Raw genomic sequence first — 13,973 nt, forward strand, 5'->3', positions numbered from 1 at the left:
GACGAAAACAAAAACTAATTACACAGTTTGCCTGTAAATCACGAGACGAATCTTTTAATCCTAGTTAGTCTATAATTGGACAATATTTACCACAAACAAACGAATGTGCTACAATAGCGAAATTCAAAAAGTTTTCACATATAAACAAGGCTTATACTAGCCAGACTAGTAGAATCAAGCTAGGCTAGCCTAAGTCTGTCCCAAGCGAGCCAATACCTGTTTGTTTGGTTGCCTAGGTGGTTGAGCCCGATTAATATATACGTGTTTGTTTTGTTGGTTGACTTGTTTTGTATATAATCATCTCTATACCTGGGCAACGGGCCGGCCCGGCCCGGCCCGGCACGACACCGGGCCGGCCCGGCACGTTGCCTAACGGGCCGAGGGGGCCCGTCGTGCCCTGCGGGCCGTGCCTTACCGGCCTGCGGGCCTGACCTCCGGCCCAGGCACGGGCCCGTGGGCCATTTTGCGTACCGGGCGGGCCCGTCAGGCCGGGCCAGCCCATAGCCCGTTGAACAATAACATATCAATAAACACAGATTTAAAAGCATATTTCAAACACATTCATCAATTCATCACTTCATCAGTATAAAGAACACATTCAAATACATATGACAGATGTAGAGAATAGATTTAGATATTAAAATGAGTTATTTTATACAATGTTGTTATTTGACGGACCGGGCCGTGCCGGCCCGCGGGCCTGAAGTGCGGCCCAAGCACGGCCTGCAGCCCCGTGCCGTGCCAGCCCGAGCCCAATGACTTTCGGGCCGGGCCGGGCTAGGGCCGGGCCAAAATGACGGGCTTCGGGCCGTGCTCACGGGCTCGGGCCGCATGCCCAGGTATAATCATCTCTTCGTGTTGGTAAGTTTACCTCTCTTTGAGACATTGCGTCGAACAGGTGGTATGCAGCAGCTCTGCTCCTCCGCTGCCAACGACCGAGCAGTTGGGATCTACTCGAGTTCGCAGCGAACAGGAGGCACACTGGAGCAGGTCAGCAGCACCATGCAGCAGAGGCACAGGTGCGGCACACGCGGCCTCTCAGGCCCAATCGAATCTTCAGACACATGGAATATTAAATGTACATAAAAAAAATAAACTAATTACACAGTTTGGTTGAAAATCGCGAGACGAATCTTTTAAGCCTAGTTACTCCATGATTAGCCTTAAGTGCTACAGTAACCCACATGTGCTAATAACAGATTAATTATGCTTAATAGATTTATCTTGCAGTTTCTTGACGAGCTATGTAATTTGTTTTTTTATTAGTATCTAAAACCCCGTCCCGACATCCTTTCAACATATGCGATGTGACACTCAAAAATTTTTTATCTCCAATCTAAACAGGGCCTCACGGCACGAGAGCAGCCGCACGCATGGAGGCCTCGCACACGCAGCAGAGGCACACGTGTCGGCACGGGAGCAACAGCACGCACGCCTTAAGCCTAGTTACTCCATGATTAGCCTTAAGTGCTACAGTAACCCACATGTGCTAATAACAGATTAATTATGCTTAATAGATTTATCTTGCAGTTTCTTGACGAGCTATGTAATTTGTTTTTTTATTAGTATCTAAAACTCCGTCCCGACATCCTTTCAACATATGCGATGTGACACTCAAAAATTTTTTATCTCCAATCTAAACAGGCTCACGGCACGAGAGCAGCCGCACGCATGGAGGCCTCGCACACGCAGCAGAGGCACACGTGTCGGCACGGGAGCAACAGCACGCACGCCTCGCCGCTGCCACACGACTTGCCATGGACGTGCCGTCGTCATCCTGCGAGACGCTACCACACGACTTACCACACAACTTCGACCTGCTGGATGCACCGTTGTCGTCCTCGCTCCTCGGTGCACAGCCGTCGCTGGTGCCTCGAAGCAGCATGACTGCACGTCCTCGACCTCACCGCCAGCCGTGGGCGTACCAGCACCGCAGGGTGACGACTGCAGGAGGAGCGCAGCCGCCTCGGCGCATGCTCGAGGTCCTTGTAGCAGGCCTTCTTCTCCAGGTAAGGCCTTGTTTCCCAAAATCCAAAGAGTTTTTAAGATTCCTCGTCACATCGAATCTTGTGGCACATGCATGAAGCATTAAATATAGACGAAAACAAAAACTAATTATACAGTTTGTCTGTAAATCACGTGACGAATCTTTTGATCCTAGTTAGTTTATCATTGAATAATATTTGTCAAATAAAAACGAAAGTGCTACAGTAGCGAAATCTGAAATTTTTTCGGAACTAAACAAGGCCTAAGTTTATTTTTGTCCTTAAGCATGCGTACCCTCACTCTCCCACCCAAGCGAATCCAATGGATGGGAGAGTAAGGGCATATGTCCTTAAGGGCAAAAAAACCGCGTCTGTTCTTCTCCACTCTGACGCACGCTTGAGGTCCATCTCCAACGCCCGCAGCCGCCGCGGCGTGGCACGACCCGCGGCGGCCAACGGCGCGCGAGCATGCCTTCGCCTTACCTCCTTCAGCGTTGCGTGCATCCTTTGAGTTGGGAGGAGGCTGCCAGGCTAAGTTGGGACGGCTGATTTGGCCTTTTAAGGCAGGCCAGGCCAACGCGGTACGATTGGTCTATCCTAGCCATGTATCAAAACCAAAAAAAACAACCAAACACACATTTTCTAACCTAACTGAGCATTGGCCACACCTAAACTGCATCCAAACACACTCTATGAGACTCTCCACTAGCACTGACCTTAGATCAGTTTTAATGAGTTTTACCAGAGTTTCGTTAAATATAATAATATGACACATATTAATGAAGAATGATGACAAAAGTTTCATGAAAGTAGAAAAAACTTTATAGAGATAAAACTCTTCTGTATTATTTTTAGAATATAGATGTCTCGAAAACTAAGACATGAAATCTCAGCTAAAAAATAACCTGAAGTCTGTGTTTTCTCTGTAGAACTGGCCTTCTCATATGAAGAAAAAAAGATTTGCTAAAACTTAAGATAGTTTGATTTAAAATAAATTTAGAATTATATTCCTTTTGAGAGTATAGGTATTGTAGATACATCTAGGAGATCCGAGGATGAAATAAAGTTTAAATGTAGCTATAGCTATTGGATGACGAAAGCTAGGTTTGCCACGTCGTAGTGCAAAAAGAGCACGGACGCAAACTTCAGTTTTGTTGTATTTAATAACTAATGTTTAATCATAGACTATTTAGATTTGAAAGATTTGTCTTTTAAATTATTCTCTAGCTATATTTTTAGTCTCGTAAGTAGTCTATATTTAACAATTTATACATGTGTCTAAGTATTTGATGTGATGGGTGATAAAAATTTATCACCGTGAACCAGATAGGGTCTTATAAGGTCTTGTTTAGTTCCAAAATTTTTTTAGATTTTAATATTATAACACTTTCGTTTATATTTGGCAATTATTGTCAAATCATGAACTAACTAGACCAAAAAATTCATCTCGTAAATTATAGCTAAACTATGAAATTAGTTATTTTTTAATTTATATTTAGTGCTCCATGTATGTGGCGCAAGATTCTATGTGATAGAAAATCTTGAAAAGTTTTTTAAATTTTAGGGTAAACTAAACAAGGCGTAAGCATAAAAAACCAGTGTATAGTGATTAAATTATTACCTAAACTGTCTGAAACACTATGGCCTTGTATAGTTGTATTTTTTTTTCAAAACTTTCGTTTGTATTTGACGAATATTATCTAATTATAGACTAACTAGACTCAAAATATTTGTCTTACAAATTATAGACAAACTATATAATTAGTTATTTTTTATCTATATTTTATGCTCTATACATGTATCTAAAGATCCAATGTAACGGGTTGGAAAAAAAATGAATTTTTTTTGAACTAAACAGCGCCTCGGTCTCACCCTCCCAAGTTCTATCTTATCTTTTTTTTTTTACTTTCTTTTTGAAACTGTATAGCAGGCCCATGAGTAGTTTGGGCCTCCAGTCCGTATATACTGACGGTTCCTCTGCCTCTCTCTCTCTCTCACACACACACACACACCACGCCACCACCGCACGCAGAGAGCGAGCGCGCGAACGGAGGAGACATGACCCACTCGCCGTCGGGATCGCACGCGGCGGCGCCGTCGATCGGGGACGAGGCCTTCACCGACGCGGCGGCGGAGGACGGCGGCGACTCCAAGCTCTCCGCGCTCCTCTTCGGTACGACCACATCCCCCGCGGTTCGCTTCCGCAGTCGCTCTCCGCCCTTCTGCTAAGTACCCGAGATGCTGAGTCTGTTTGCCGCTGTGTTCGAAGCGATTATTATTCGGCCCCCTAGATTGGTGGTTGCTGATGCCGAATTTCCTAATTTGTGCTTCCTTCGACGAATGTCTGATGCTGGGTTGCGCTGCGGGGATTGAAAACCCCCCGTTGGTGTCTCGTTGCCTGGTTTGGCACGAGCCTGTAGTGTGCTTAGAATCGCGACGAATTTGGTCCACATCCATCCGATTCTTCTCGGTTCGGTCGTTTCCCCATCCCGTCCCGATTCGATTCGTTGTTTGGGGTTATGCTCTCGAGAGAGATTTCCGAATCGGTGTCGCCAATTTGCTGTCAGAAACATCTCCGTTCGGTGGCGATAGATCACCGGTTACATTACGATTCCGAACACTCCATTCACATGAGCACACACGGGATCGCCTCAATTAACTATCTATTGGCAAGCCAGTTGTAGTAATATGCTTGCATATTGCTAGTGCGATTTGTTGCTGCTCGAATGGACGCTACAACTGGAGTCACTGTGAAAACGGGGGATCTACTACTCGATCTGCAGTCAAAGTCAGGGATGATTCTTTTGATCCATACCCTACCATGTTCATTTGTTTGTGCATCCCGTTCCAACTTGATGCGACATCTAAGGCAGATTCCGTCTTTTAATAAGTTTACTCGTAGTATCTGAACTGCTGTCTTAGATTTTACTCATAAAGGCAAACGAATTTCATCTACAAATCACCTCTCTTGCATAGAGTGGATAGCTTACTGAATTCCATGTTCCCAAACTACTGATGGTTCACAAGTGCACAACTGGAACTGCTTTGAAAATTAAACCAACAGAAACTGTTACTATGTCTCACATGTGCATTTCCTGATACAGTACTACTGATGCTAACACGGGCGTGAACTGTTCTTTTTTGCGTTGGGCGCAGACGTGTCGCAGCAGGTGCAGGCTGGTCTCCAGAGCATGCTCAAGATGAGCAGGTGAGCACCGGTCGCGCTGCGCGGCAACGGCATCCTAATTTCCCGGTTAATCCTTGCAAAAGTCATTCGGCTTGGCATCGCTGACGCCGTTGTGCCGTGCCGTGGCTCTTTGTGACGACGGTGGGCAGCGAGATCGCGCGGTGCGACGGCGAGATCGACGCGGAGGTGGAGCGCGCGAGGGATGCCGTGGCGGAGAAAAGCCGGGCGCTGCATGACGAGCGGGAGAGGGTCCAGAAGGCCGCCCTCGCCGCGCTCGACATCCTCAGCGGCGGCCGTGGCGCCATCTGAAGGGATACGCGCAGCACCGACGGCTGTCAGATCATACACGGTTCTCGTAAGAACTCTCCACCATTTGTGAATGTCACCTGCGTAGCCTTTTCCAGTAGCAGTAATATTTAGACTGATGGGCTGGTGGCATCGCATCATCAGTAATCAAGTAGCTTGTTGCCTTTTAAACTGCCGGAACTTCAGAACTTGAGATGTGCACGCACGATATGATCGATGGAGATTGCCGTGGTAAGTACTAGTGCAGAGATGATCAGTGCTGTTAGCATTGCACGTTACCGAAAAATCTGGGACGCTGGGTGTCTTTTGGAACTGAAACTGTTTTTTTTTTTTGATAACTCATATCTGTATTAATAGGTAAGGAAAACATACATCGACACAGTGAAATACAGATACGAGAGTGGAGGATACAGATACAGCTGTAACAACCGATTAGCACCAAGGCCCCTAAAGGAAATAGAAATTACAACGAAGCCCTTGAGCACTCTGCCCATCATCGGCATCGGAGGAGACCATCGCCAGCCATTGCCGTCACCAGAATCCCCCGAAGACGCCCAGATCCGAAGAAGCCCCATCGCTGGAAAGCTTTCAAGTGAGCCGCAGTAATCACCCGTGGACGGGTTTAAGTCGCCGTTGAAAGTACATCGGCCGGGGAAGCACCCCGAGCTTCTTGGACCATGGCACCAAACTCGCCGTCGACGAGTGCCGAGGAAACGAGCTCGGTCCACTCTCCCTCGTACCGCAACACCCGAAGCTGCCGCTGCATCCTTGATGAAACGTGCCGCCGGCACTGCCGTCTCCGTGTGGCGACGAGGCACCCATCGGCACAGACTCCTGTACACGGACCGGCAAAGCCGGACACCACCTCCACGAACTCGCCGGTGACGCCGGAGAAGAGCGCCACCGTGACGGGGAAGAGGACGGGAGGACCTTATTCCAACATGGCGTCGCCGCCGCCGCCGCCTCAGCCGCAACACCGGAAACCTAACCCTAACACTACAGGGACCTACGCCACCGACCGGCGCGACGGTCTCCATCACGTCGCAAAGGCCCGAGGGCCATCGGAGGCGAGGAAGACCGCTCGCCTGGCCGGCAACGACCCGAGCGCCTCCTTTCGCCTCTCTCAACAGTTTGTAAAGTTGTACCAACGCAGTGCAGGCAACATGGGCCGAGTGTTTCCCCACCAGCACAATGTACTGGCCCATCAGGCCATGGTCGGTCCAAATAGTGCGACCCATTTTCTGAAAACGAATGGGCTACTCCCTCACACTACGTACTTCGTTTTTCAAACTTACTCCTAGTTAGTGTTTTTATTAAGGAGGACAAATGTCGATGGTCGATAGAGAATAGGGTTTATCTCTGCAGCTCAGTTACGCTAGGGATCATATGGAGAGGTGATACACCCTACGTCTTTGTTCGTGATTTTTGTGTGTAACAGTTCGAGTATAATAGTAAGCATGTGACCCTAGTTGCATAAAAGATAGGATATGGTCGATTATAAATTACATTACAAAAAACAAAGTTTTCTAGTCTTTGGTTGTTGCTTATAAGTTCTTTATTGGACGGGACTACTCATCTTCTAATATAGAGCACATCTGGTTCTCTAGGCAAGCCTCACTTTTTTTTTTGAGCATTGGCAAGCCTCACTTTGCCTTACCCAACCAGAAAATGAAGAAAGAAATTAATCTGGTTCCCTTGCCTTGCAACCTTCATTTCAGTGCAAGCTAGTTTAGTTTTTTCTTGCTGACCTGAGCTAGCCAAATTAGCTCTCCTTAATGGACAAGGTTAGGCTTGCATAGCCAAGCAAGGTTAGCTCCCCATCCAAACATGCCCATAATGTTTAAGAAGAGCCTGCCTCTATTTTGATTTGCTAAGAACAACTTCAGTAGGGCCAACTCTATCACAACTTGAGAGTTGAGGGAAAAGTTCACGGTCTCTTAAGACCCCATTTGAAGTCCTACAGTGAGGAGGCCCTCAAATCATTCCTATGGGCTCTCTATACACAAGCACTATCTCTCTATACTGGACCTACACACGCATTATCTCTTTTACTTGGCTATGTTGTCTCCCATCCCCATGTCGACGCTCGCAATGATCTCTCATCCCTTTTCCCATAAACTTGCACAGCCTTGTGGATCTAGACCTTCATCCTTTCAACTTTTTTGCTGGCCTTCGCCTCCTCTGTCGCTGTTTGCCATCAAATTGACGAGGTAGGGGAGTGACGATGTATCTGGTTTTGATGGGAGTAGGTAAGGGATGATGGGGATATGGAAAGAGAAACAAGGACATTAGAAAGAACAGGAATATAAGACAATGACAAAGGCTAAGGTTCCACATGTCATGAGAAAAAAGAGGGATAAAATTTAAGTGTTGTTGCTAGAGTTGGATCAACTATTTGTGAGTTGTACAAGTAAGGAAAGCTCTAAATTCCCTAAATATAGATCCTAATTTGAAGGATATTATTGTGGTTGGTCTAAGCTTGTTCTTTAAGTTGGCATTATCGAACAAATCTTATTATCCCCAATACACTAATATCCAAAGACAAATCTACTACCAACCAATACTCTATACTATCTTTTTACAATTTTGGTACTACATTTGAAGTAGAAAATATTTGCTTGTGAAATATCCACTAAGTCATTAAAAATGATTGCTCAAAATCTGATTTTGCCAACCGGCTAAAAGAGTTGTGTGCAAAAGATTTGTCATCCACCAACGGCTTCTAATTTCTTTTCCCTATAAGACCAATTTCAGGATAGTTTTACGAGAGCTTCCTCGACATTAAATAAGCTAAGATTTAAGAACATAACAAATTATAGATGAAGAAGATGAAACTCGTCTACGCTATTCCAATGTAAGAGACTATTAGAAACAGGGACATGAAACTCCCACTAACTTGTGGAGCTAGCGACGATTGATTTGATCCAGCTTAGTCTGTGGTTTACTCGATCACGCCATCATTGATAGCTGAGATCGGCTTCTACAATTGCCATGCCACCACATCACCAGTCAAGCTCAAGCACAGCCAAAGGCAGACCAATCGTTAGCAGGGCAGGTAGAGCCGTAGAGGTAAACCGAGGATACGACGAGTCATAACAATTCTGTTCACCAAGGCAATTGAATGAATCATCATCGGACTATTTCACACTTTTCTCTTGTCATCACAGGTCGTACAAAGTCATCGTAATGTGCATGAAAATATACGGTGGTTGTTCTACCTCGAGACATGTAATTATTTATTAATTGAGATAGAGAAAAGGGGCAATAAGAATGTGTACTAACGATTATTTGGCGGGTGATTCTAAGCACTACGCAAGTCTATTCCAACGGAGGTTTGTGTGTAGTATTCGATTGGTTATAGGTTCATGTACATTGCGGTATGGATGTCTCATTATTTTGGTTTCTGCAGGTTTAGCATGCATGGATCAGGATCTTTGTATTGAATCAATTCGTTCTACTGTTTCTATTTTCCACGAAACACTGCTATGCCTTTTTTTTTCAATGTGTATAAGCAATATCATTCTAGATAGATGGTTGATAAATAAATATATGTTGATATAAGTCTTGCTTCTTATGGGAGGATCTATGGGGTAATGAAATTCTTATGCATAAATTCCCAGAATTGTTCTCTTTCATAAAGAAGAAGGAAATTATCCTGGCTGAAGGAATGGCTCAATCTCCCTTGCACAGCCTTTTCCATTTACCCATATCTCAACAGGCTCATGGCCAAATGCTTCAGCTGCAAAATATTCTGGAGGGGGTTTCCCTGAATGAGTCTACTGACAGATGGGTTTACATTTGGAGCACGGGCCAATTTTCAGTGAAGAGAGCTTATAATCATTTGAGTGGACACAGGATGTTACACCCAGTTTACAATTGGCTCTGGAGAAGTTTTTGCCAAAATAAGCATAAAGTGTTCTTTTGGCTTCTTATAAATGATAGACTGAGTACTAGGAAATTATTGAGAAGAAAGAATATGGATCTTCTAGACTACAACTGCATTCTTTGCAATGGTTCAACTGAAGAATCACTCTTACACCTTTTTCTTGGCTGTCCTTTTGTCACACAATGCTGGGCTTGGCTCAACATTCAGGTTGATCACGACTCTGATCCCTTTCAGAACCTTCAGGGATTCAAAGAGCAACTAGGGGTGCCGTTCTTCATGGAGGTCATCATTTTAATGTGCTGGACTATTTGGAAGGCAAGAAATGACAAGATCTTCCGCCAGATTTATGAGAATCTTCAAATATCAAAACAAAACTTCAGAGATGAGCTCCAGTTTTTACTGCTGCGAACAAAAAGAAGCTACCATCCAGGAATTGATCAATGGATTGCAGATTTAACTTAGCCTGGTTCCTTTCGGTGGTAGCTTTGCTTTTTCTCATTTCTTTTTTCTTGTCTTAACTCTCCCTCCTCCCTTGCTCTCAGTTTTATTTTGTTTTGTATCTTGATTTTTTTTTCAATAAATATGTTGTAGGGGTGCAAACCCTTCCAGTTTTCCTTAAAAAAAAATAAGACATATATAAATAACAATAGTTATCGGTCAAAGATTTTATCCTACATTGTATACATGGATCTGTCTATCTGTCATCTGAGTAATCGTCACTTGACCTTTTGTTCTCCCAACGTGATCACTGTCCATCTTTCTCCTCTTGATGCATCGTCGCCGGCACTCGCTGTCTCGCTGTGGCACGGTACAATCTTACCATAGCTTCGTAGCTGTGGAACTGTGGCCTCCTCCTTCTCCACACCCCTCTCAGCGCCACCATGGTCATGAGCGCTCTTGTCTCAATATGGCCCGGCCACCTCTAGTGCTATCGACAATCTAACGCCACTCTTCCGTCCATCTCTGTCGTCTGGCCGACATGCCTCCTTCGAGCCTTTTCTAATAAGGCTGCCAGACTTGGAGAAAAAAGAAGACAGAGAGAGGCTAAATTTAGAGAAGAGAAAATTCGAGTGATAGATTGCTCTAAATCACTGTGAGTGGCTGTAGCTTTATCAAAACATTAAAAGAGAGGGTACTTTTAAAAAAAAATCCCCATAAGAAAAGTTTGCAGGATTTTTTTTTTTTGACAATGGCAGAATCTTTAATTTAGTTCTCCACGTTGGACCCGGCGTCCGCGGCCGTAGAAAAGGTCAAACTCGAAACGGAACCTTTTTTTATCACAAACGGAACCTTCTTCCAAACTCTGAAATTCCGTCGGCATCAAAAAAAACGCGGCGAAGCAAAGGAAAAGCGGAGCGTCCGGAACTCCGGATCCCCCCCCCCCCCACGTGCCTCGTCGCTCGGCAGCCGTCCCGGCATGGCAACGCATCCATCGGCTGGCACCCACGAACTACCAAGCCGCCGCCGCCTCCCCCAGCGCCCCCCTACTCGGAAAGGAATCGGCAGAAAGAACCACTTGGCAGTTGGCACCGCCCGCCTCTCCCTTCCTCCTCCCTATATAAAGCAGCCACCGCACCGATCCGAGCTTCAAATTCGTCCCTCGGAATTTTTAAGATCAGCCAACCAAAGCATCCACCAGATTCTCACCTCCGCTAGCGAACACGAGACGAGACGCGGGCCTGATTGATCGATCCCCTTTTCCTTCGATTCGATCGCCGCCGTGGTAGCTACCGCGCCGAGATGGGGTCCGTGAAGAAATCTAAGGCGGCGGCGGTGGCGGAGAAGTCGTCGGCGCGGGCGGTGGACGGCAGGACGGTGGACCAGGCGGTGGCGTACGTGCTCATGGCCGCCGCGCTCGCCGTCACCTACCTCGTGCACTGACCACCGTGTGTCGGTCCGCGCGGCGCGGGGCGTTGAGTTTGAGTTTGAGTTCTTCGCCGCCGTAGATCCATCGATGGATCGAGTAGTCTGTACAGCTCGCTACTGCCTGATAGTACTGTAAGATGGTTACAAATTAAAAATTAATAATTAATTTACCTGCAAGGTAGCTAGTGTAGTATCTGAATGATCTAACGCTGTATGCGAACCTGGAACGCGTTTGTCGAATTTTGTAACTTAAAAGAAGCTATATAAAGATTCCTTTTTATTGCACATCTCTCTTTTTTTGGTTTTTTTTTTACAAGTAATATTCCTGCTGCAAGTACCCATACAGAGTGTAATGTTACTAGGTTCAGTGCTTCAAACAACGGGCACCGATTAGAGTGAGCTTCATACGAGCAATGAACCTGATGAATAATGGGATCTTCAGCAAGCGCTAAACAAGCTAGGGAATCAGCCTCTATATTATGTTTTTTTATTTTTAACCCCTTTTTAAATCAATTTTCAAATTTGACATCTAAATTTATTTATTTTTAAATCTAACCTTTTTTAGTCATGTCATCATACACAGTGTGACATGCGTGTTTGTTTGCCTGGCGCGGTGGCGCCTTCCTAGGCCGGTTCCCCTGTCAGGCCCAAATGACCAGGCCCAGGTGGTGTAGTGCACCTTGTTTGGTTACACTTTCCTGTTGAGCCTGGCTGGACTGGGTCGGTGTTTGTTTGCCTGCATTGGGTGGTAGTATAACAAACTACCTTCTAAGGTCAGTCCCAATGTAAGATTTCATCTCCCAGTTTCCAAAACTATAAAATAAAATATGAAACAAATCTCTCTCGGTGTATAGTTTTACTGTACAGTTTCATAGATTATTTTAGCTTTTTTTTAGGTCCCACCAGTCTATCTCTCTTTCTTCCCCATCCTACCACATGGCCTCTGCAAGCTCTGGAAGAACGCAGAGCACCACCGTGCCACATGCTCCACCAACGCGAGAAACAGTAAGGCCTTGTTTAGTTCCCGAAAAATTTTGCAAAATTTTTCAGATTCTTCGTCACATCGAATTTTTAGACGCATGCATGAAGTATTAAATATAGATGAAAATAAAAACTAGTTACACAGTTTGGTCGAAATTGACGAGACGAATCTTTTAAGCCTAGTTAGTCCATGATCGTACAATATTTATCAAATATAAACGAAAATGCTATAGTGTCCATTTCCCAAAAATTTTTGGAACTAAACAAGGCCTAAGGAAATTTCCCTTCCATTCATCGTGGCAGCCACCGGCGAGGTGCTCACGGCAGCAGAGCTCGCGCACGTGGCCAACACTCATGCTCGCAGCCAGTGGAGCTGCGATCGGCGGCGCTTGCACCCGTGGATGGCGGAGCTCGCACAACTGGTGCTGGCGGTGCTCGTGCTCGTGGATGGCGGCACTCGCGCCTGCGGCGGAGACGCGATCGGTGCTCACGGTCGTGGACGGCGGAGCTTACGTGGCCGACTCTCGCGCTCGCGGCCGACGGACTCGTGGCCCGTAGAGCTCCTGGACACGGCAAGGGGCTGCCGTGACCAGCGGCGCTCATGCTCGTGAATGGCGGAGCCCGTGCGGTCGGCGCTAGCGCACGAGCTTGGGCCTCTTGCTGCTTGCTGCTGTGTGTGTTGGGGTGTGCGCCTGGTGTGCATATGTGAGTGTGTGTTGGTGTATAAGTGGTTACTTTCGTTTCAAAATAATTATTGTTTATGTTTTCTGAGAAATAATTTTAAATAAAATATATATTAAAATATTAAAATTTATAATATATAATTGGTATTATTAAAAAGATCTTTAAACGTAAGTTTTTTAATAAATTATTTAAAGATATAAATATTATATGTATTAAATCAAGTTAAACTTATAATACGGAGAAAAATGATAATTAATTTGTGACAAGAAAGTACTTAAAGCTCTTGGAGGCACATGTGGTCGCGTATGACGCAACAATAACAATACAAACAACTTTGACTTGATTTATAACGTATAATATTTCTAACTTCAAATAAATTTATTAAAAAAACTAGATTTAAATATATATCAATGATACTAATTTTATAATGTAAATATTAATAATTTTTAAATATATATTTAATCAAAGTTATTTTTGAGAAATAAAAATAACAGATATTTAGAGACGTAGGGGCAGCAAGCAGCCGCAGAGCACTGTGCGCAAAATGTCTGTCATTTTCGTTTTTACAAAAATAAATTAACTACATATATATTAAAAAATATAAATATTTATAATATAAAATTAGTATTATTTGATACATATTTAAATCTAATTTTTAATAAATATATTTATAGTTAAAAATATTATACATATTTTTTATAAATCAAGTGAAAGTTGTTTACCCATAATTTATGTGGCAACCAACGTTGTGCAATGCAGCAGCAGCACGCAGGCCAGTAAAGCAGTGCAGCAGCAGCACCGGCACAGCATGCTACTTACTTCAAAGTTTTTTTCCTACCATAATTTTACTCGATTTATAGAAAATATGTACAATAATTATATTCTCAAATAAATATGTTAAAAACTAGATTTAATTCTTTCTAATAATGCTAATTAAAAACTATAAATATTAATATTTTATAATATTATTTTAATCAAATTTATATCCATCCCTACACCCAACACACACTCATGCACAGCGGCCAGCTTTGCCGCGCCAATATCTTTGGGGCCCATAGCGTGGCAGACCTTGCCATGT

The 13,973-nt window shown here is 44.4% G+C and overlaps 1 protein-coding gene across 1 annotated transcript; it reads left to right on the forward strand.

Moving 5' to 3' along the window:
• On the forward strand, positions 3,983 to 5,764 carry LOC8064199. The gene is made up of 3 exons (XM_002439339.2): positions 3,983 to 4,158; positions 5,142 to 5,193; positions 5,322 to 5,764. Exons 1-3 carry the CDS (start codon positions 4,044 to 4,046, stop codon positions 5,479 to 5,481), a joined length of 327 nt encoding a protein of 108 aa, XP_002439384.1. The 5' UTR covers positions 3,983 to 4,043; the 3' UTR covers positions 5,482 to 5,764.

This window comes from Sorghum bicolor, chromosome 9, assembly GCF_000003195.3.
Source record: "Sorghum bicolor cultivar BTx623 chromosome 9, Sorghum_bicolor_NCBIv3, whole genome shotgun sequence".
Taxonomy (NCBI): Eukaryota; Viridiplantae; Streptophyta; class Magnoliopsida; order Poales; family Poaceae; genus Sorghum; species Sorghum bicolor.

Bases quoted from the DNA above. Each gene is read 5' to 3' on its own strand.
- LOC8064199 (XM_002439339.2), top strand. From the start codon at position 4,044: ATGACCCACTCGCCGTCGGGATCGCACGCGGCGGCGCCGTCGATCGGG. The intron at 4,159-5,141 runs GTACGACCACAT...CGTTGGGCGCAG, and splicing joins GCTCTCCGCGCTCCTCTTCG to ACGTGTCGCAGCAGGTGCAG. The intron at 5,194-5,321 runs GTGAGCACCGGT...GACGGTGGGCAG, and splicing joins AGCATGCTCAAGATGAGCAG to CGAGATCGCGCGGTGCGACG.